Raw genomic sequence first — 21,876 nt, 5'->3', positions numbered from 1 at the left:
TGTTCTTGATACAGCATTTATGTAATTTTATTTCATGCATTAAAAAACATGATTCTGAGGAGCCTGTAGGCTTCACTGTATTGCCAAAGGGTTCTAGGACACAATAAAAGGTTAAGGACCCCCAATCTAATGGGATCATTCTGCAACCACTTAGCTACTTCAAGTAGAGCCTTCAAAATCCTTCCATTGGATTAGTTCTGTTCTGTCAAAAGCACCATCACTCTTCTAAATTTAGACTTAAGATTAAGTTCCATCAAAATGAGCTCCATCCAGAGTCTAGTTATCTTTTCCCCACATCACTTTAAAATTCTCTCCCCTCACTGATGAAAATGTCTCTCGTGAAACTAATCATTTCTGCCATAGATAGCCACACACCCAATCTTGTTCAATAAAAGGATCCCTTCCCCTCCTCACCCTGGTAGCTTTTTCTCTATGGGGGAGGGGTATGGGGAGGGGGTGCTAACAAGGCACCTGCTCTCCATGTACCTCAGAAAGTCAGTGACTTTCTATCCTTTTTCTCCATGGGGCACCATCTCAACTTAATCTCAAGGAGTATGTGAATTTGTGAACTTATCCAGTCCAAAATCAGCTCTGAAACCCCCACCCAGTGATGAGCCCCACCTCATTCCATGATCTTGGCATAATGGAGTTGGCTTTTCATGGGAGTAGATGAACATACTTGGTATTCTGCATACAGATGCCTTTATTCTTTTTTTTTTTAAGATGCTTTTATTCTTGACATGGAATCAGTCAGCAAATAAGCAGGACAAAATAAAACACAGTCTGCCAAGCAGCTTCAAGCCCTGTTGTTCTCTGGGACCCCAGTGATGTCCCACCTCCACCCCTGCCCCCCAGGCAGGAAACTGAAGAGCTGAAGAGTTTTGGGAAAGGCACTATCTGGACCTGCTTAGTTCCTCATTGCAGGCAATGGAGCATCCACTCTGCTAATCTTGTGCTTCCAGCAAGGCTGCAGAGTGAGATGGGGTTGTAGACAGTTATTATCAGTTCAGAGTTGGAAGAGACCTACCTCAGAAGTCATCTAGTCCAGGGCTTCTTAAACTTTTTCTACTCCTTTTCGCCAGAGAAATTTTTACACAACCTTGGGCATGTAGGTATATAAAATAGGTATACATAACCTTTTACAGTTGCCAAATTTTTCACAAGCTCCACATTCAGTTGCAGCCCCATATGGGGTCAAGACTCACACTTTAAGAAGCTTTGACCTAGGAGCAGCTAGGTGGCTCAGTGGATAGAGCACCAGCCCTGGAGTCAGAAGGACCTGAGTTCAAATCCACCTTCAGACACTTGACACTTACAAGCTGTGTGACCCTGGGCAAGTCACTTAACCCCAGTTGCCTCACAAAAAAAGAAGAAGCTTTGACCTAATCCAACCCCCACTCCTTTTACAGAAGAGGCTCAGAGACTTGCCCTGAGCAGTAAGTGACAGTGGCAGGATCCATCCAATCCCAGGTCTTCCTGACTCCAGGTCCAGCTCCCTACCCACTACCCCACACCATCTCTCAGGAAGTTCCTCTAGCCAGTGTTGTTTTTCATCCTAGCCAGCTTCACATGTCGCAGAAGTAGTCTGAGCCCAGGTGAGGAGAATCCTGTTGCTGCCATGGGGGTCCTCTCTGAACTTTCCCCCACTCTGTAGCTATCTCAGCACTTCCGGGGTCAGAGAGAAGCCAGAGGGAGAAGGGGGCTGGCTGCCCCTGCTCCTTCTCTCTGCTGTGGCAGCCCCTCTGTTATCCCTTCCTCTTTGATCCATTTGTAGGGCAGCCCCAGAGACTCTCTCTGACCCTCCTCCTCCCCAACATATCCCCACTCAAAAAGAGAACAAGTAGGGGCAGCTAGGTGGCGCAGTGGATAAAGCATCGGCCCTGGAGTCAGGAGTACCTGAGTTCAAATCCGACCTCAGACACTTGACACTTACTAGCTGTGTGACCCTGGACAAGTCATTTAATCCTCATTGCCCAGCAAAAAAAAAAAAAGAGAGAGAGAGAGAGAGCAAGTTCTCCCAGAGTGCTGTTCTCTCTTTAAAGGAGGCATTCTTAGAGTAGATTGGAGGGGGAATAGAGGGAAGGAAGATTATTCTAGCACATGCATTCATTAGGCACCTATTTTGTGTCAGGCACTGAATGAGCCATGGGAGATACAAAAACAACATGACACAGCACCTGACCTTTGGAAGCTTACACTTTATTAGGCCATTTCAAATAAATAAGGCATTCACATATGACATAAATACAACATACATGAAGAGGTGTTTCCACTGTCCCAAACCCCTTCACAGACTTGAGTCCTCCTCCCCAGGATCCCAGAGGTAGAGCAGCACATCAGCACAGGCAGGAATTGAGGAAGAAAGAGGCTAACACCCCATAGTGAAAGCCACAGGCAAGCGAGGGCCTCCTGCCAACTCCTGCCTCTAGCCCCCAGGGCACTTAAACTACTAGAAAAAACATCCTGGACTGTCCCTGCATCCAGGAGGACCAAATTCAAGAGGCCAAAGGTGCCAGCCCCCAACTTTATTTCACGGCTCTAAAACTGCATGGTATTTTGTGATACACCTCAAGACAACCAAATACATGGATATGCGCTCTGATCCGTTCTTTGCCTCCACGGCAAAATGACATCTGCAAGCGGCTGCCTGGGTCTGAGTGTCTAGCAAAGGATCGGCTGGAAGGCCATTTCTCTGTTTTCCATCAGGACGATATCGTATCTACACATCTGTGGCCTGAGGAAAGGAAAAGCAAGACTCCGTCAACCAAGGAGCATTTATGAAGCCTTTTCTAAGGGCCTGGCTCCCCCAGGGAGCTTCCATTCTGTTGGGGAGATTCAACATGCAGGTCCGGAACATACGCAAGAACAACCTTACTTGATCAATAAGATAAAGACCAGCAAGAAACAAAAAGGCAAAGCTGGGGGTAGAAGACCAAACTGTTCCCCAAGAACATCGGCTAATTTAGGGTCAGGGTCTGGCATGGAAGAAGACAGGAGAGCACTTGGGGCCAAGTTCTTTTTTCTGCATGTACTTGGTCAGAGGAATCCTCACCTAGGCCAGCCTTTACACAGGGCTTTAGAGTTAGTCAGCCATTTTGTTTGTAGCGAGGAGGCAGTGTGGTGAAGTGGATAGAGCTGGCCTCGATGCCACGAAGACCTAGGCTCCAAGGCTGCCTCTGGTTTACGCTTTAGGCTCTCAGGGCCTTTATTAAGCTTGCTGTGTGCCAAGCACTGTGTGGAGTTTCCACATAGAAGGTGCCAGCCTGCGCTGGTACATCCCAATGAAATCATAGGTCTCGTCGCCATCCCTTGCATGACCTTATTTGAACCCCACAATAACCCTGAGAGGAGTGTCAGGATCGCCATCTTACAGATGAAGGAACAAGCTCCGATGAGTGAAAACCACTCTCAAGGACACGATCTCATTTCAGCCTCCCCAGGCGGTGGCTGCTACACGTGTTGCTGTTATTCCCATTTTCCAAATGAGGAAACTGATGCCAACACCCTCAGTGACACGGCCATTTGAGGTGGACTCCAGCTCTTCCCGCTGGGCCCTGCTCCTCACGAGCTTGGGCCAAAGTATTCCAGAGGCGATCGATCGATCGCATTCCCCTCCATCGTCTTGTCACAGATAAGACCCTGCCAAACATCAGGACAGTCCCAGACAGCATCAGTGCCGCGCTCTGACTGCCTAACAGAATGCCTTGATTTTCTTCATAGCTACCTTTTTTTCTTTTTTTTTTTTTGCGGGGCAATGAGGGTTAAGTGACTTGCCCAGGGTCACACAGCTAGTGTCAAGTGTCTGAGGCCGGCTTTGAACTCAGCTCCTCCTGAATCCAGGGCCGGTGCTCTATCCACTGGGCCACCCAGCCGCCCCTCATAGCTACCTTTTAAAAAAGTGATTCCTTTGTCTTCATAATAAAAAGAGAACCAAATGAACAAAACAAATGATCTGAGTCTGCAGTCAGGAGCTCCATGGAATGAGCAGGAGGAGCCCCTGGCCTAGAAAGGATTTGGGGAGAAATTATGGATGATTACCAATGATTATTATTATTTTTGCTCCAGAACCGTGACTTCATGAAAACGCCTGGTGGGGAACCTTCCTCCACCCATCTCAACTCATTTGAGCCTCAGAGAAGTTAAGTGACTTGTCCAAGGTCACAGAGCCAGTAGGTGTCAAAGGCAGGACTTGAACCCCGGACTCCCTAACCCAATGGCTGGGCCTCTGGCCCCTATATCCCACTGTCTCTCCCAGGAGAATTAAGACCCCAAAAAAAAATAATTGTATTGGCTCTTCTATCAGCTGGAAAAGCAAGATATGATGAAAAGAGGCCTAAGGAAAGGGGTAAATACAAAAGCTTCAAGACTGAAAAGGGTCCCAGAAGATAAGCAGTTGCCCCAAAGTTCCCATCCCCCTCCCTCTGTTCCCCCTCCCCCCATACAAATACCCCCCACATCAGCCCCTCCTTTTTATTTGGTGGAGGACAGAAGCCATACATTGTTCTTCGAACACCATCAGTCATCTTAGCCATCTGGATGCAATGACAGGAGGAGCAGATGACAATGGCGAGCCTTTGCACAGGTGACTGCATTCGATCCTCATGACAACCCCCCACAAAAAGAGACGTGATGCTGCCTAGAACATAAGCTCTCTGAGGGCAGGCGTCGTTCATTCGTTTTAGGGGTGTCCCTAGCGCTATGTATCCTGATACAAGGGAGGTGCTTCAGAAATGTTTGATGAATAGAAACACGCTCTTCTTTCCCAGAATCCCCCAAGTGGGGAGGGATTTCTGTGCCTACAGGCACATGCTCATCTCCAGCGTTGCACCTCCTTGACAACCCAAAGGGAGATTACACCTATAACATCTCTTCCAACTCTAAAATATTAATACTCCAAGGACCTGTAGAAGACATCTGGCCCAGCCACATTTTACATATGAGGAAACTGAGCCAGAAAGGAGATGTAAATTCACCTGTCCTAGGTCACACCCTTACTGAAAACAGGCACAGGCACAGCCAGCATGCAACACCCCACTCAGGTAAACCAGTTTGCCTCCCATGCTGCTTTAAATTGTAAGCAGCTTCTGCACAAACTAAGAGGGAGTCCCAGAGGCGAGCTCCCAGTGCAGTTCTTGGTTCCATTATTCAATTCTGGGGGCAGCTAGGTGGCGCAGTGGATAGAGCACCGGCCTTGGAGTCAGGAATACCTGAGTTCAAATCTGGCCTCAGACACTTAACACTTACTAGCTGTGTGACCCTGGGCAAGTCACTTAACCCCAACTGCCTCACCAAAAAAAAAACAAAAACCAAAAACAAAAACCATTATTCAATTCTGGAAGCATGAGGACCTGCAATAGTCTCTTCTGAGGCCATTGGTCCTCCCCAGTCTTTTCAGTCTCTTGCTTTGGAAGCCCTCCCTCTGGCCCCGAGGGCCCATGGAGCTCCACCAAGAGAGTCACTGGACCCATTCTACCCCCCATGTGGGAAGCATCAGCCATCGGCAAACTGTGTTGTTGCCCACTTACCTCTCAGGGCGTGTGATCGGCCTCAGCTTCATCCAGATGATCCTGAGCTTGTACTTGGGCAAGATCGCAGACCCAGTAGAGAACACCAAGGAGATACCCTTCACCCGGTCGACATCCTGAGTAAACCTGGCAAGCAGGCTCACCCGCTGATACTTCTGAAATGTGGCAGGCTCGCTAGGAGACAAAGACATGGTTTGGTTTGTTTTTTTTATGATTATTTTTTTGGTGGGGCAATGAGGGTTAAGTGACTTGCCCAGGATCACACAGCTAGTAAGTGTCAAGTGTCTGAGGCCGGATTGGAACTCAGGTCCTCCTGAATCCAGGCCTGGTGCTTTATCCACTAAACTACCTAGCTGCCCTGAGATGTGGTTTTTAAAACAGAGACACCTTCCCATTAAATAAATCTACCTCAAGGAAGGTGAGGATAAGGGTGTACCACCCACATGCACCACCATATACTCGTGTCCTGTCCACACACCTCTGTATACATGTGTCCTGTCTGTGCATCTCTGTACACACAGGTCCTGTCCATGTACTCCCATACACGTGTGTCCCGTGCACGCACCTCCGCACAACCATTTCCTACCCAGCTGAAGGCAGTGCTTTCTTTGCTTGTCATTTCTCTCTCTTTTCCCCTTCTCCTACTCCTCCGCTCCCATCCTTCCTCTCCCAATCTGGGAGAGTGGATTTTGGCACAGACCTCACTCACTCAGCAGACACCACAGCATGACAGATTGGAAGCTGGAAGAGTCACTCATGGCCAGCTAATCCAACCCACTCATTTTTACAGAGAATCCCAGGGAGAGATGGCCACTGTCCCAGGCCCTTTGGTTCTAGATGCAGTTTGTGGAGAAGGCTCTGAGTCTATGACCCTGTGATCACAGAACATAAGCTCTGAGGGCAGTACTGGCTTCATTTTTAGCCATGGTTCCTGGTACCCAGCACAACATCTGCCATGAAACAGGTGCTTAACCCAGCAATCAGGCAGTAGCCAAGCATCTATCAAAGAAAACACTGTGTGAGGACAGAAGAACAAAAATGAAGCTGCCCCTGTCTTCAAGGATTTTAGAGTTGATTGGAAGCATTATTAATATTAATGTTGTTGTTTGGTCATTTTTTACTCATATCCAACTCTTTGTGGCCCCATTTTCTTGGTAAAGATACTGGAGTGGTTTGCCATTTCCTTCTCCAGACCATTTGACAGATGAGGAAATGGAGGCAACTGGGGTTAATTGACTTGCCCAGGGTCACACAGCTAGTAAGTGTCAAGTGTCTGAGGCCAAATTTGAACTCAGGTCCTCCTGAATCCAGGGCCAGTGCTTTATCCACTGCTCTACCTCGCTGCCCCTCAAAATGAATCAATTTCTATAAAAATTTAAGGGACACATCTCTGAGGTAAGGGAGGGAGGTAACTCTGGTGATGCTCTGGGGTCTCCATGATACATGACTGTCCCAGTGAGAAGATGCTGTTGGAGTGAAAGAAAAGGGAAGGATGGAGGGTAGCAATGGAGGGAAGTAATGAGCAAAGACTAAAAGAATATTATGAGAAAGAAGGGGTCTGGTAGTTAGAAAGTGGAAAGCGCAAGGGAGGAAAAAAAGGGGCCTGAAAATGCTGACGAAGGTCATAGGGTCCAAGCCACTCACTTTACAGATGAGAAGGCTGAGGCCCAGAGAAGGGACATAATTGGCTCAAGGTGCCATAGGTAGGAAGTGCCAGAGCCAGGATTTGAACCCAGGTCCTCGGACTCCAAGTTCAGGGCTCCTTCTACTGAAAGACCTGGCCTGGAGGCAGGAAAGATGGAGAAGTTAAGGACAAGCCGAGTTAGTGTCCAAGCAGCTACCACATGCTGGGCAGAACCACCCAGGACGTAACAGGACCTCAGATGACAAGGTTCTGTTCGTCCAACCGAAGGGCATGGAATTCTAAGAGAAGAGATTCAGAGGTGGAGATCTCAGAGATCACCGAGTCTAAGGCCCTCATTCTTCAGAGGAGAAATAATATCTTTTTTTTTTGGGGGGGGGTGAGGCAATTGGGGTTAAGTGACTTGCCCAGGGTCACACAGCTAGTAAGTGTTAAGTGTCTGAGGCCAGATTTGAACTCAGGTCCTCCTGACTCCAGGGCTGGTGCTTTATCCACTGCGCCACCTAGCTGCCCCTGAAATAATATCTTTGACATCTATCCTGGAACTTCTCTACAGCTAAACCCTCTCAGCCAACAGGCAGTGCTTGCCACTTCCTAAAGACTGGCTAGCTGGTGGAGGGTCAAGGTGCCATGTGTCCGCACTAGAGAAAGGGGAGTGGTGATGGAGAGCAAGCTAGAGGTGAGGGTCAGGGAGACAGCCTCTGTCAGCCACCTCCTTCCCTTCTGCAGCCAGAGGTAGTGCTCACGCAGCCCCTTCACCGCAGCAGGACCAGAGAGCTGCGGTCACCCAAGCAACAAGAGGAGAGCTTTCCAACATTTACCGAGGCAAAAATGGTACCAACAGATGAACTCGACAAACCACTGTTCACACCCTTTCACGAGGTAGCCAAACACTTCCACACACACAGATGCACACATACACACAAGCATCCACACACACGTGCACGGACACAATGTCCAATTTAACCCCATCAACTTACTGACTGATTTTGGACTCTGTTGTATTTCCATCCTGATCTGTTAACTTAATTGTGATGTAACCTCTTCGTATGTTCTTGTTCCAGGTCATGATATCCACAAAGTAGTGATATACTGCAAAGAGGCAGAGCCTGTGGTCAGAGTGAGCCAGCTTCATTTTGTATCTGCATCAAGGGCTGATGAAGGAAGCCTTCATCTCCCTAATGACCTCTCCCTTTTCCTCTCATACGCTTTAGATCCTGCCTAAGAAGGCTGAGGAGAGACAGAGGAGCTGCTTATATGGGAAACAGGGTCCCTGGACCCCATGTGGGTTTGGACCCGAGTTTTTCCTGTGTTCTTTCACTTTAGGAACAAAACCTGTTCTACATTTGATGCCAAGAGTCTGAATAATTGTAGAGGAGAGAGGGGGACCCTTGATATCAGGGTTCTGTTGGTATGTGGGTCATAGCTCCCCTCTTCTCCATCACCCCCTGCCATGATGAGGGCAGGGGCCACGTCTTATTTATCTTTGAATCTTAGTTCAATTCAACAAGCCTTTATTAAGTGCCTACCACATACCCAGCACTGTGCGAGGCACGCAGATAAAAAGACACGAATGATTGGAAATAACCCCTTTGGGTAAGTCAGTATAAATTCATTTGGGGCAGGAGGAGTGCTAACCACAAAAACAATCCTTCCACTGAGCCTGGAGTCCCAGATGTGGATGTGAGAAGGGAGAACCTTCTGGGCAAGGGGCCCAGGCTGTGCAGGGCATGAAGGTGGGAACGATGTCAAGGGGTCCAGCTCGGCTGGAGTAGGGAAGGGGTAGTCTTGGGAAAGGCTGGCTCCAGCACTGACTCACTTCAGAAGCCCAGGATGAGGAGACCAGAGCCGAAAGAGACCCCGGAGGCCATGGAGTCCAGTCTTCTGATTTTAAGGACCCCAGGATCTCATTGGTGTGGGCCTTCCCCTCAAGAGCTCAGAGCTCAGTCCCTCTGTGCCTCATCTTCATGAGTACAAGGAGCTAGAAAAAGTCATGCACTGGCTGGCCTTCAGGTGACTTCAGGTGACAGATACACTGTCTCTTCCCAGATCCCGCTCAGGAGGACTTGTTCTCTTCCTGCAAGGCCTTTGGGGAGGTAGGATCACCTGCCACAAACAAGGCATCATTACTCTGAGAAAGACTGGAACAGAGACTCTGGACTCAGTAGGCAGATGGATGAGTGGATAGATGGTCAATAGATTAAAGGAGGGATGAATTCAACTCTCAGTTCACACCACACATGATATTCTCTTCTCACCTTTGTTCACGGACAGCACAATTGTTTCCATGGTGTCTCATCAGCATGGAAGCATCAGTTTCCTGTTACATCCCCACAGATGTTAACGCTGCTTCTTCATCATGTGCCTAAGCCCCCTCGACTCCTTTGCAGAGATGGAGGGTCCACAGGTGTGGAACGTTGACTATATCGTCTGACTTTTTCCAATGTACTGATCGCTTTTACTGATGTCTTTTGCTTTCTTTCCTCTTCTTTTTTTCTCCTTACAATAATATTCTTTGTTATATGGGGTGACTCTTTGGGATGGGAGAGAGGGATGGATACAGGGAGAAATCTGTTTTGTAAGGACCAAAAAGATGAATAAAAATGGAGTTAAGATTTTTTTCCCATCTGCTAATAGGAAGGGAATCGTTTTACCTTTTAGATGGAGGCAGCATGGCCTGGTGTTCTAACATCATAAATCCCATGACATTTTGGGATATGCTGAGGCCAGGGATGAATTCTACAACTCCTGTTCCAGGCGGATAGCCCAACAACTACCCATTTGTGGCTCTTGTCCAAATGCACCAACTTCAATGATTCAGAGAAAATCCAATTTCTCTCAATAGTCTTCTTTCAATGGGGGGCAGAGAGGAAGTACATGAAACAGGAGGTACCTCAGCAGAGAGAAGAGTCTCTTAATAACTATAACACAGAATCTGGGAAGTAACGGGGATTGAAGGCAGGTAATGGTGGGGTTGAAGGCATGGCTGTCAGGTGCCTGCTTCCAGGTAGGCAGTTGAGGGGCCGATGTCTTTGGAAGCCTGGGGACTCCATAGTCAGAGCCTTGGGGTCTGGATCAGGTGCCTGTGACAGCTGGGTCCTGATTTAGGGAATGATGAGCTCCCAGATTTAGAACTGGAAGGAGGCTTGGAAGTTATTCTCACTCACCCCTTGCATTTTTTAGATGAGTAGAGTGAAGCTCAGATGGGGGGTTAAATTACTCAAGTCACATGGGTAGAATGCCCAGGTTCTGAAGGTGGACCACCTTCTCTCCAGGAGACCTTTCCCAATCTGCCGAGGGCTTCCTGCCTTGAAATGATTGTGTCCTTACTCCATCTATATTTCACACATTCTTCTCTGCATCCATGTGGTTTTCCCCAATAGACTTTTTGGGGGTGATTTCATTTTTGTCTTTATATCTCTAGCATCTAGTGCCTTTCATTCAGTAAGTGCTTAATAAATGCTTGTTGAGTTGAACTGAATTACAGGGATTGGTTGTCATGGAATTTGCAGAACCTAAAGCCTGAGGCCGAGGCCCCATCTTTCCCTGACTCGGCCCGACGTCCTCAGCGGTCAGCCTGGGCCCTTGTCGGCCTTGGCAGTGGTCAGCCTGGGCCCTTGTCGGCCTTGGCAGTGGTCAGCCTGACCCCAACCCAGACAACTACCTCTCAAACATGCTTTTCTGAGGGATATTTGGGAAAAGGAACGAGCACTGGTCACTCACTGCAGAACGGCTCTTCATCTGCTGTATCAAAAAAGGCTTTTGTCACAGGAGGGTCCTTGAGCACTGAGTAATTTTTCCATTGATCAGCATAGTAACCTGTGAAGGCAATAGGAAACAGGGAATGTAACCTTATCATAAGGGCAGCTGGGTGGTACAGTGGATAGAGTACCAGACCTGCAGTCAGGAAGACATGAGTTCAAATCCAGCCTCAGACACCTCTTAACTGTATAGCCCTGGGCAAGTCACTTAGCCTCAGTTTCTTCATCTGTAAAATGAGCTAGAGAAGGGAATGGCAAACCACTCCAGAATCTCTGCCAAGAAAACCCCAAATGGGATGATAAAGAGTCAGACGCAAGTGGGATGACTAAATAACAACAGACTTGATGGTACATCTTCAACCCTTCCTAGAGATCTGTGACTCAAGGATGGGGGCTCTCCCTTCACTGAAACAGAGTGTGACCCCTCTGTGCCTTCATCGATAGTCTTTTAATCAATCAATCAATCAATATTTCTTAAGCACCCAAGATACACAACATGGTCTTTGAGAATGGGGTGACATTGTCTTGCAAAGGCAAAAAGAAGTTAAGAAGGAAAAGAACATTTATTTGGCACCAAGTGTTATGACAACCATAGCCATGGAAATGAATGCTTTGTACTTCTTTTCCCCCACACCAGCCACAAGGAGCAGAGCAGGGAGTCCAAGAAAGCAGCCTGTGGAGTGTCCTCTGATCTCTTGTCACAGCAGTGTTATTTCCTACAGATTTAGAGCCAGAAAAGACCTTAGGGAAGATCACTTTGTCTAAATCTTTCATTTTGTAAACAAGGAAATTAGGGAGGCTAAAGCCCAAAGGCAAAATTTGAACCCAGCTCCTCTTACTCCAAACCCAAGGCTCTTGGGATGACCACACATGGGTACAAATCATAGGATCATTTCAATAGAGCTGGAAGGGATTTTACAAAGCATCAAATCCAACCCTCTTGTTTTATATATGAAAGAACTGAGGCCCAGAGACACCGAGATACTTGTACACAGTCACAAAGAACTCGCTTTTTTTATTTTGTGGGGCAATGGGGGTTAAGTGACTTGCCCAGGGTCACACGGCTAGTAAGTATCAAGTGTCTGAGGTCAGATTTGAACTCAGGTCTTCCTGAATTCAAGGCCAGTGCTTTATCCACTGCGCCACCTAGCTGCCCCCCCCTCTATTCTTTTATTATGTTTTTTTGTTTGTTTTTTTGTTTTTTTGAGGCAATTAGGGTTGTGACTTGCCTAGAGTCACACAGCTAGTAAGTGTCAAGTATCTGAGACCAGATTTGAACTCAGGTACTCCTGACTCCAACCTGGTGTTTATCCACTGAGCTACCTAGCTGCCCCTAAGAATTCTCAAGTAAAAGAATGACTAACTATATTTTCCATAGTTGTAGCTTCTTATAGTGAAGATATGAGTCTACAGGACCACTTCAGGGGGTTCATCCAGACCTCAGTGTGTCTGATGCAATAGTTAAGTCAAGGAGTCAAGGAGACCTGGGTTCAAATAACAATTCAGACACTTACTACCTGTGTGACCCTGGACAAGTTGCCTAACCTTTCCATATTTCAGTTTCTGCATCTGTAAATGGAGGGGCTTGGACTTGAGAACCTCCTCAGCTTTAAATCTATGATCCTATGCATTCTTTTTGTTTTGTTTTGTTTTTGCAGGTAATGGGGGTTAAGTGACTTGCCCAGGGTCACACAGCTAGTAAGTGTTAAGTGTCTGAGGCCGGATTTGAACTCAGGTACTCCTGAATCCAGGGCCGGTGCTTTAACCACTGCGCCATCTAGCTGCCCCCAGATCCTATGCATTCTTTATGGTTTGTTTGTTGTTGTTTTTTAGTGAGGCAATTGGGGTTAAGTGATTTGCCCAGGGTCACACAGCTAGTAAGTGTTAAGTGTCTGAGGCCGGATTTGAACTCAGGTCCTCCTGAATCCAGGGCCAGTGCTCTATCCACTGCGCCACCTAGCTGCCCCTACTCTTTATGTTTTCACTAAGTTTTTCTCCTATAGGAAGAATGAATCATGAGAGGTCATACTGTGTTGTGAAGAGCAAGAAGTAGGTAGGTGGTATTGAGTGTCAGGGGGCCAACTCATACAATACCGATTATCATAACACTTGTATGAGGCTGTGTGGTGGAGTAGGAAGAACACTAGTCCTGCAATAAGAACGTTGTCACTGTAGGAGAGTCACATGCCCTCTCTGAGCTGTGGTTTTGTGATGCCCCACTTAGAGTAAGAAGTATAAACACCTAAGTACAATTAGGCCTCTATGTCACTAATCTTCACATTCTCAAAAATCACTGTTTGATCCAACATGAGCTTGAGGAGAATAACCAACAGTGAAATTTCCTCCGCCCAACCAGAGCTCTAAGACCATTCAGTAAACTCCACAAGGTGTTAAAACAACCCAGTATGGGGCAGCTAGGTGGCGCAGTGGATAGAGCACCGGCCCTGGAGTCAGGAGTATCTGAGTCCAAATCCGGCCTCAGACACTTAACACTTACTAGCTGTGTGACCCTGGGCAAGTCACTTAACCCCAATTGCCTCATTAAAAAAATTTTTTAAATAAAATAAAACAACCCAGTAGACTTTATTCTGCTGCAGGATCCAAGAGGCCTGGTTGCCACAGGCTAGCAATACCCATCCTTCTTCCAACCAAGAGCTAGGCTATTTGTCTCTTGTATAAAATGTTTTTCCAGGGGCATCTAGGTGGTGCAGTAGATAAAGCACCGGGCCTGGAGTCAGGAGGACCTGAGTTCAAATCCGGCCTCAGACACTTGAGACTTACTAGCTGTGTGACCCTGGGCAAGTCACTTAACCCCAATTGTATCACCAAAAAAAAAAAGAAAGAAAAAATGTTTTTCCAAGTCTCGTTTAAGGGACCCTTTGGGAAAAGAAAATTGGTGTCCATATTTTGATCTCTAACACAACAAGAGAGAGAAGTGCTTACCCAGAATTGGACATGGCATTGATTGGTCATCTCCACAGCTGATGCATTTGCCATTTAGGTAATCTCGGTAGGACTCACAAGGGTAGGCAGTGATGTCACAGTCTTTTTTCAGAGAAGACAGGTACAGGAAGACGGACCTCTGGTGGTCGCACTTGAAATACTGCAACCCTTCATCATAAAACAAAAGGTTAGGCTAACATTTAAATCCCAACACGTCACAGTTGGCACACATTTAACAGGGCAGGGCCCTCCACAGATGACTTAAAGCTTCTTTTCTATCTCATGGTAAAGAAAGGAAAATGAGGGAAGAGTCTGGAGATATTTGGTGCCCCATTTCTCTCGACCCAAGACAGCCAAGTACAAGCTCATGGCAGAAGTGGGGCTGCTTGGGACCTTAGCTACCAGATATTGGCTCAATTCCTCCTCTACTGGCTGCACCTTAGGTGAGCTCTTGCTTCCCCTGAGTGCGAGCCTGTCCCAGGGAGACCCTGGGGCCTAGGGCCTCCTGCTATCCCTCCCAGACCCCCCCCCCCAATGAATCATTTCTAAAAAGGAGACTTATGGGAGTCTCACTGATGCTTGCTCTGTGCAGGTCTTCTGAAAACCACCCTGGGCACCTGAATCACTATAGAAATCTCAAGCAAAATTTTATTGGGAAATAAGAATGTCGATTAATCAACAATCAGTGAACATTTACTAAAGGAATTAAAAGGCATTTATTAGGTGCTTACTATTTGCCAAGCACTGAAGAAACAAAGAGAAGAATCTCGAGCTCACATTCCAAGTTGGGAAAACACCGCATGGGTGAGGGTTCATTGCCAAGGCAGATGGAAGGACCCAGGAATCAGTGAATTAGAAGGCAAGGTCTAGGAAGTCAAAGGTCATAGAGACAGGACAGACAGCAAAGCTTAGGGATCTAGAAGGCTCAATGACAGTGAAAAGCCCAAGGTCAACAACAACAAGATTTGGTAACAGAGCAGCCATGTAGGGTGAGGGAGAGTGAAGATGACTCTGAAATTGCCAAGATGGACTGCTGGAATGGAAGAGGTGCCCTTGATGGAAATAGGGAAGTTCAGAAAAGGGGAGGGTTTGGGAGAAAAGATAAGGAATGCACTTGTGGACATGCCAAGTTTGAGACGTCCATGGGAGTGGCACCAACTTCAAAATGTCCGGTGGGCAGTAGGTAAAGTGGAATTGGAACAAGGAAGAGAGAAAGACCAGGACTGAACCTGTTGATCTGGAAGTCATCTGCTTATGATGATAATGAGACCTGTGGGAGGCAATGAGGTCATCGAGAGAGAGAGACAGACACATGCACAGACATAGACACACACAGAATGTAAAAAGAGGAGCAAGAAGACATAACCTTGCTCTTGGGGATATGCATGTCCACAGTTAGGGGATGGGATATGGCTAATGATCCAGCAAAGGAGAAGGAGCAGTCAGAGTTGTAGGAGGAGAGATAAGAGAGCAGCATCTGCTAAGACCCAGGGAAGGGAGAGAACCTAAGAGAAGAGGGTGGTGTCAAATGAAGAGATTGAGAAGAACTAAGAAGAGACCATTGGATTGGGCAATTAAGGACCTGTGCACATCTTTACAAAGGGCAGAGGCTTCCACCTGCCTCCAAGGAATGAGTACCCACATCAATGAGATCCCAGAATTTCTTAGTTATTGAAGGATGGCCCAAACTGGTCATGTGACATTCTACCCTGGATCCTCTTTATCTCTGTATACCATACCACCACCACCCCCTCCCCTTGCCAGCCTCTTTGATAAGAAGCTCCCTGGGGGAAGGAACTGTTTTGTTTTTCATCCTGGTTTACAGTAAATTTCTCATAGTCAGCAGGTAAATAGCAAACCTGAATGAATGGAACTGAATTGTTAAAACAGGAGGCTCTAGGGGGCAGCTAGGTGGCACAGGCATTGGCCCTGGATTCAGGAGGACTTGAGTTCAAATACAGCCTCAGACACTTTACACATTCTAGCTGTGTGACCCTGGGCAAGTCACTTAACCTTCATTGCCCTGAAAACCAAACCAAAACAAAAAAAGAACAGAAGGCTCTGGCAGGGGAAGTGAGTGGAAGCTTCTTCCTCTCCAGGTAAGTCAAAAGAGAAAGGGAGCCAGAGAGAGAAGGCAGGCAGGATTTATTTAGGTCAGGTCAGTCAGCAGGTAAGGAAAAAAACTCAAGGACAAAATAGAATCTTCCTATAGTAACAGCAGAAATCCCCATAATGGGATAATGGAGTAGAGACCCAGGTTCACATTTTGTTCAACAACATTAATAGGGTCACTACCCAAAGGTGACTCCTAACACCGGGTTTATTACCGTTTCCCAATCCCAAAGCATCTGTACTTACCACCAAATATTGTTTGGGGACAACCAGGTTGATCCAGTCCTCCATTTGGGTAAAAGTCAATATTCCCTAATGTTTCTTTGAAGCCAAGGGCTAAAAGAATTGGAAAAAAAAGTAATCACCAAATTGCCTTGGGTTTCCTGGCTGCTTTTCACTTCCTCGAGCTTTTCAATGTGTTATTTTATCTCCGGATTAAGGGGTAGGCAGGATAGTTACTAGAATTAATATTTCTGTTAGGTACTAACACTCCCTTTCTTTGAATAACAAAACAGTCTCGGGGACAATCAATGACTTCCACCAGATCACACACAGCTACTTGAAAAAGTGTGCACACAGCAGACTGAAAATCTACCCATTTCTAGCTGCTCTCTTTGTCGTGGCAAAGAATTGGAAACCGAGGAAATGCCCATCAACTGGGGAATGGCTAAACAAGTTGTGGTATATGAATGTAATGGAATACAATTGTGCTGTAAGAAACGATGAGCAGGTGGATTTCAGAGAAACCTGGAAAGACTTAAGTGGACTGATGCAGAGTGAAGTGAGCAGAACCTGGAGAACATTGTACACAGTAAGAGCAACATTATGTGATGATCAACTGTGATAGACTTAGCTCTTCTCAGCAATACAATGATCCAAGACAGTTCCAAGGAACTCATGATGGAAAATGTTCTCCACATCCAGAAAAAAGAACTGTGGATTCTGAATGCAAATTGAACCATACTGTTTCTTTTTTTTTTTTTTTTGAGGTTTTCCCCTTTCGTTCTGATTCTTCTTTCACAACATGACTAATGCAGGAGTATGTTTGATGTGATTGTACATATATAACCAATATCAGATTGCTTTCTGTGTTAGGGAGGGGGAAGAGGAGGAAGAGAGGGAGAAAATTTGGAACTAAAATCTTATGAAAAGAAATGTTGAAAACTATCTTTACATGTAACTGGAAAATTTAAAAATGCTTTTATGATTAAATTTTTAAAAAATCTACCCTTTCCCCCAACCCAAAGGTTATCAACTACATCTGATAACTGCTTGCATTTCTTCAAATTTGAAAACTTCTCTTAATATTCCACAAGACATTTGATTAAAAACGGCATACAACCTAAGAACAAAGAGAGGTGGAGTTTCAGAATCTTTTCAGAAGATGGGCTATGGTCCCAATCCTGACTTTGGGCTCTCTTTCTTTCTGGGGGTGGACCAGATCAGAAGTTCTTAACCTGGGGTTACTTTGTTTTGTTTTGTTTTGGCTTTGGTGAGGCAATTGGGGATATGTGACTTGCCCAGCGTCACACAGCTAGTAAGTGTCAAGTGTCTGAGGCTGGATTTGAACTCAGGTCCTCCTGACTTCAGGGCCAGTGCTCTATCCACTGCACCACCAGATACCCCTGGGGTTACTTCTTTGTAAAAAGTATTTTGACGATGGTATTTCAGTATAATTGGTTTCCTTTGTAGTGTAATGTATCTTATTTTATGCATTTAAAAATCTTGTTCTGAGAAGGACTCCATACCCTTCCCCAAAATTCAAGGACACAAAAAAGATCCCAAGGCCTTCAGACAGGTGCTAAGGTCTTTTCTACCTCTTACATTCGATGGTTCCTTAAATATATACTTCACTAGCATAAGATAATTGAAAAGGAATAACCAGGCAGTAAAGAAATCAGGTCTGGGGGCAGGTGGGTGGTGCAGTGGATAGAGCACCAGCCCTGGAGTCAGGAGTACCTGAGTTCAAATCCAGTCTCAGACACTTAACACTTACTAGCTGTGTGACCCTGGGCAAGTCACTTAACCCCAGTTGCCTCACCAAAAAAAAAAAGAAAGAAAGAAACCAGGTCCAGTGTTGACATGTGGCAGACACATCTGTCTCTACTACAGCAAAACACGTCAATCTCAGTTTGGTTTTGTTGATGATTTTAAAAGACGCACATCAGTCATGCACAAGCCATGCTCTTTGGGGATTTAATGAACTGGCTGAATAAACTGAGCTGTCCAACATTTCTCCCAAACACCCTTCTAGTTCTAAGGCTGTCCGCCTGTGATCTTGTCATCAGCTCTACAGTAAATCACAAAAGAAGATCTAGACCGAGTTTCCCCACGCAAACATCTGGACAGACACATCACCTCAATCCTCTCCCTATCCTCCCCTTCCTGAAGTTTCCAGAGTCAGGGGCAAACAAAGACAAAAGCTGAGGCCGTACACACCGTCAGTATCGGAATGGATGACATCGACAAACCGGGCATCCGTGTGGTCCAGCCGCTCCTGTGGGGGCTTCCCATTGAAGAGAGGGCCTGCAGGATCCAGACCTGGAATAGAGTAAAAAGGGGCTTGGGCAGGGATGCCCCCTCAGGGGCACTTTGGGGAGGGGCTTTCCCTGTCGCAGCTCTTGGTACATTCAGTCATCCTAGTTCTGTCTCTGACATGACTCAGAGATCATCTCAGAATGGTCCATTACATTGCTCACAGAGTGGATGGACACTTTAGAGAAATGACCCAAAGTTCTTCTTGCCCAAAGCAAGGGGATCATCAGAGGGTCTGAGATTTAGTGCTGGAAAAGATCATCCAAACCTGGAGAGGATCTTGGTGCTTATCCAAGCCAAACCCCTCTTTCTACAAGTGGGGAAACTGAGACTCAGGGAATAGAGGGGACTTGTCCAAGGTCACACAGCAAATAAGTGTCAGAACTAGAATTTGAAATTCAGTCCTCTTCTTCCAAATCCTACCTTCTCTTCGTGGCCCCACACCAGAGCAGAACGAGCACTGGATGGCAGAGGTAGGGATAGGGTAAACACTGAGCCAGCCTTAGAAGCTGGAAGACCTGGATTCAAATCCCTTCTCTGACATTTGCTATTTCTATTTTAATCACTCCCACTAAACCTCCCTTTACACATATCTAAAATGATCCTGGGGGCAGCTAGGTGGCGCAGTGGATTAAGCACCGGCCCTGGATTCAGGAGGACCTGAGTTCAAATCCGACCTCAGACACCTAACACTTACTAGCTGTGTGACCCTGGGCAAGTCACTTAACCCCCATTGCCTCTCAAAAAAACAAAAACAAAATAAAATAAAATAAAATGATCCTAACAGCACCTCTGGGGTCTGTCTCCTGGTGGCATTGGAAGGATCAGATGAGACCTGGTGCTTCAACAATCTTCTATCATCTTACAAACGTTAGTTGTAAACATGGAAACTCCCAAATCATGATTGGGGGCTGCTGAATTGAACAGTATGATTTGGTTTGGGCTTCCTTCTCCAGGGAAATGGGCCCTTCCCAGTGGGATCTAGCCCAGAGAGGCTTTTTAAAAAGATTCCTATCTGGGGATGACTCCAGGGTCAAGATCTGGGAGAAGGGGCATTGCTAGCCAAGAGAAGGGAGTCACAGGGCCACAGATCCTGGGATGGAAGGGGCCTCACAGGCCATGTCCTTGTTTTACAGGAGAGGAACCTGAAGCCTAGGGATGCATAAAGAATCATAAATCTAGAGCCAAGGGGGCCTCAAAGGCCATCTAGGCTAACCCGCTTATTTTACAAAGGAGGAAACAGAGGCACAGAGAAGTTAGGACTTGCCTGAAGTCACACAAGCAGTGTGACAGGATTTGAACTCAGGTCCTCAGACACTTGAGGCAAGGCTCCTTTAGATTAGGATGGAGTTTAAAAAAATAAAAATTTTTTAAAAATTAAAAAAAGATTAGGTTGGAGTTCCCCATAATTACAGAGGAGACCAGGACTTTTGTGATTCTATCACTTTTCCTATCGTCACGTTTAACGCACAGAATGCTCTTTTGCTCCTGATTAGTGGCCCAAACTCTGAAAACCGTGAGGAAAACTATGCACTGATTTCACAGACCAGAGAGGCTACAGAGAAGGCAAGACAAAGCTTCATCCTCTTCCAGAAGCCAAGAGGAAGGTGGCTACTGCCAGAGACCAGCAGGGGGAGCCAGCGAGCCCTGCCCTGAGCTTGTAGGTGCAAGAAACCTGGGATGATGGGGGTGCAGCAGGGGTTTGTGTTTGAGCTGCATCTGCACAAAGAAGAGGAGCCAAAAAAACACAGGACCCTGATTATAGTAGCTGGTATGGTTCCAGTGAATGTGACCACAGAGAGAGCAGATGTTGTGTGGTGGAGAGAGCATAGGACCTGCCTTCAAATCCTACCTCGAGGGGGCAGCTGGGTGGTGCAGTGGATAAAGCACCAGCCCTGGATTCAGGAGGACCTGAGTTCAAATCCGGCCTCAGACACCTGACACTTACTAGCTGTGTGACCCTGGGCAAGTCACTTAACCCTCATTGCCCTGAAAAAAGAAAAAAAAGAAAGAACAAATCCTACCTTGGCCATTTGCCACGTCTGTGACATTGGGGGAATACCTAACACTCTCTGGGCTTCCATTCCTTCATTGGTAAAATGAGGTGACTGGACTAGTTGACCCCAAAGGTCCCTTCGGGCTCTAAATTGATGATCCCGTGAAAGGCAGAACTTCTCAGTCCTTACCTCATTCTTCTTTTCTCTGTCAAGGAGAAATCAGCTTCTCTTTGGTAGAGAAAGGAAAAGGAAGCTGCTGTCCACAGAAAGTTAGGAGACTCGAGGGGGACCCCAAGCTGGCCTCACTGAGTCTGAGTCACCTGGGCCAGGGAGGTGGGCGATGTCCTCAGGGACTAACAGAATGGCTGAAGCGCAGCTCCTGGTCCTCAGATGATGAGGAAGGATGAGCGGAGAGTGGAAAACACAGGAATGGAGACAGGCAAATGACCGTATGTTCAAGAAGGCAGGCCCGGGACCTTAGCTCCCACCAAAATTGTCAAATGTACAATGGGAAAAGAAGGAGAAGGGGAAGGGGTGAGGAGGGAGGAAGAGGGGGGGGAGGAAGAGAAAGAAAAAAAGGAGAAAGAAGAGAAGAAGAAAAAGAAAAAGAAGAAGAGGAAGAGGAGGAATGATTACCAAGAGCGAGCAGGGGCTTCCTCCAGAACAGCTTAGGCAAGAACCACCTAATTGTTTTTTACAAGGTAACTAAACCGGTAAGACAGGGGAACACTATAGACATCAGAGACAACTGTACATACAAATTGCACTGAGGAATTGACTAACATCTCCTACACTATTCTTAAGGACAATGTAAGGAAGTCCAATTGTAATAGGTAGATTCAGAAATGTTTGAATACCCATAGAGTCATCATTAATGCTTCTTGGCCACAGGGACAATGAGGAAATTGAGGCAAATAGGGTTAAGGGACTTGCCCAGAGTCACACAGTCAGTGACTAAGACTGGATTTGAACTCACGTCTTCCTGACTCCATGCCCAATGCCAATCCATTTTGCCTTTGAATATAATGACATACCATTGTGCAGTAAGAAGTGAAAAAAATGGTAATTCAGATAAACATGGGAAGATTTGTGTGAAGTGATGCAGAATGAAATAAATGGAATGCAGTAACAAACATATGCCATAAATAGAACAATGTAAGTTAAAAGATCACCAAAATGAAGTCAAACGCTGAGTGACTGAAATGATCATGAAAAATGAGAGGCAGAGATAGCATCAAGTCCAGAAAGACCTGGGGTCAAGTCCCACTGCTAACATATAGTGGCTGTGTGATCCTGAATTAGTCACTTAGCATCTAGATCTTCCTAGAAACTTCCTAAATTGCAAAGGATGTGCTAGTTTG

The 21,876-nt window shown here is 46.4% G+C and overlaps 1 protein-coding gene across 1 annotated transcript in view; it reads right to left on the bottom strand.

Annotated features, from left to right (window-relative positions):
• Positions 1–2,178: 2,178 nt before the first annotated feature.
• Positions 2,179–21,876, bottom strand: part of LIPH (lipase H) — a 32,835-nt gene continuing 13,137 nt past the window's right edge. Inside the window, exons 4-10 of the mRNA XM_044001640.1 lie at positions 18,423–18,524; positions 16,230–16,319; positions 13,872–14,039; positions 10,891–10,986; positions 8,148–8,259; positions 5,526–5,699; positions 2,179–2,734 (exon numbers count right to left, since the gene is read on the bottom strand). Coding sequence (XP_043857575.1) covers positions 2,662–2,734; positions 5,526–5,699; positions 8,148–8,259; positions 10,891–10,986; positions 13,872–14,039; positions 16,230–16,319; positions 18,423–18,524 — 815 coding nt within the window. The 3' untranslated portion in view covers positions 2,179–2,661. The remainder of the gene's footprint in view (positions 2,735–5,525; positions 5,700–8,147; positions 8,260–10,890; positions 10,987–13,871; positions 14,040–16,229; positions 16,320–18,422; positions 18,525–21,876) is intronic.

Source organism: Dromiciops gliroides, chromosome 4 (assembly GCF_019393635.1).
Source record: "Dromiciops gliroides isolate mDroGli1 chromosome 4, mDroGli1.pri, whole genome shotgun sequence".
Classification (NCBI taxonomy): Eukaryota; Metazoa; Chordata; class Mammalia; order Microbiotheria; family Microbiotheriidae; genus Dromiciops; species Dromiciops gliroides.
This window is presented reverse-complemented; position numbering and strand designations above follow the sequence as displayed.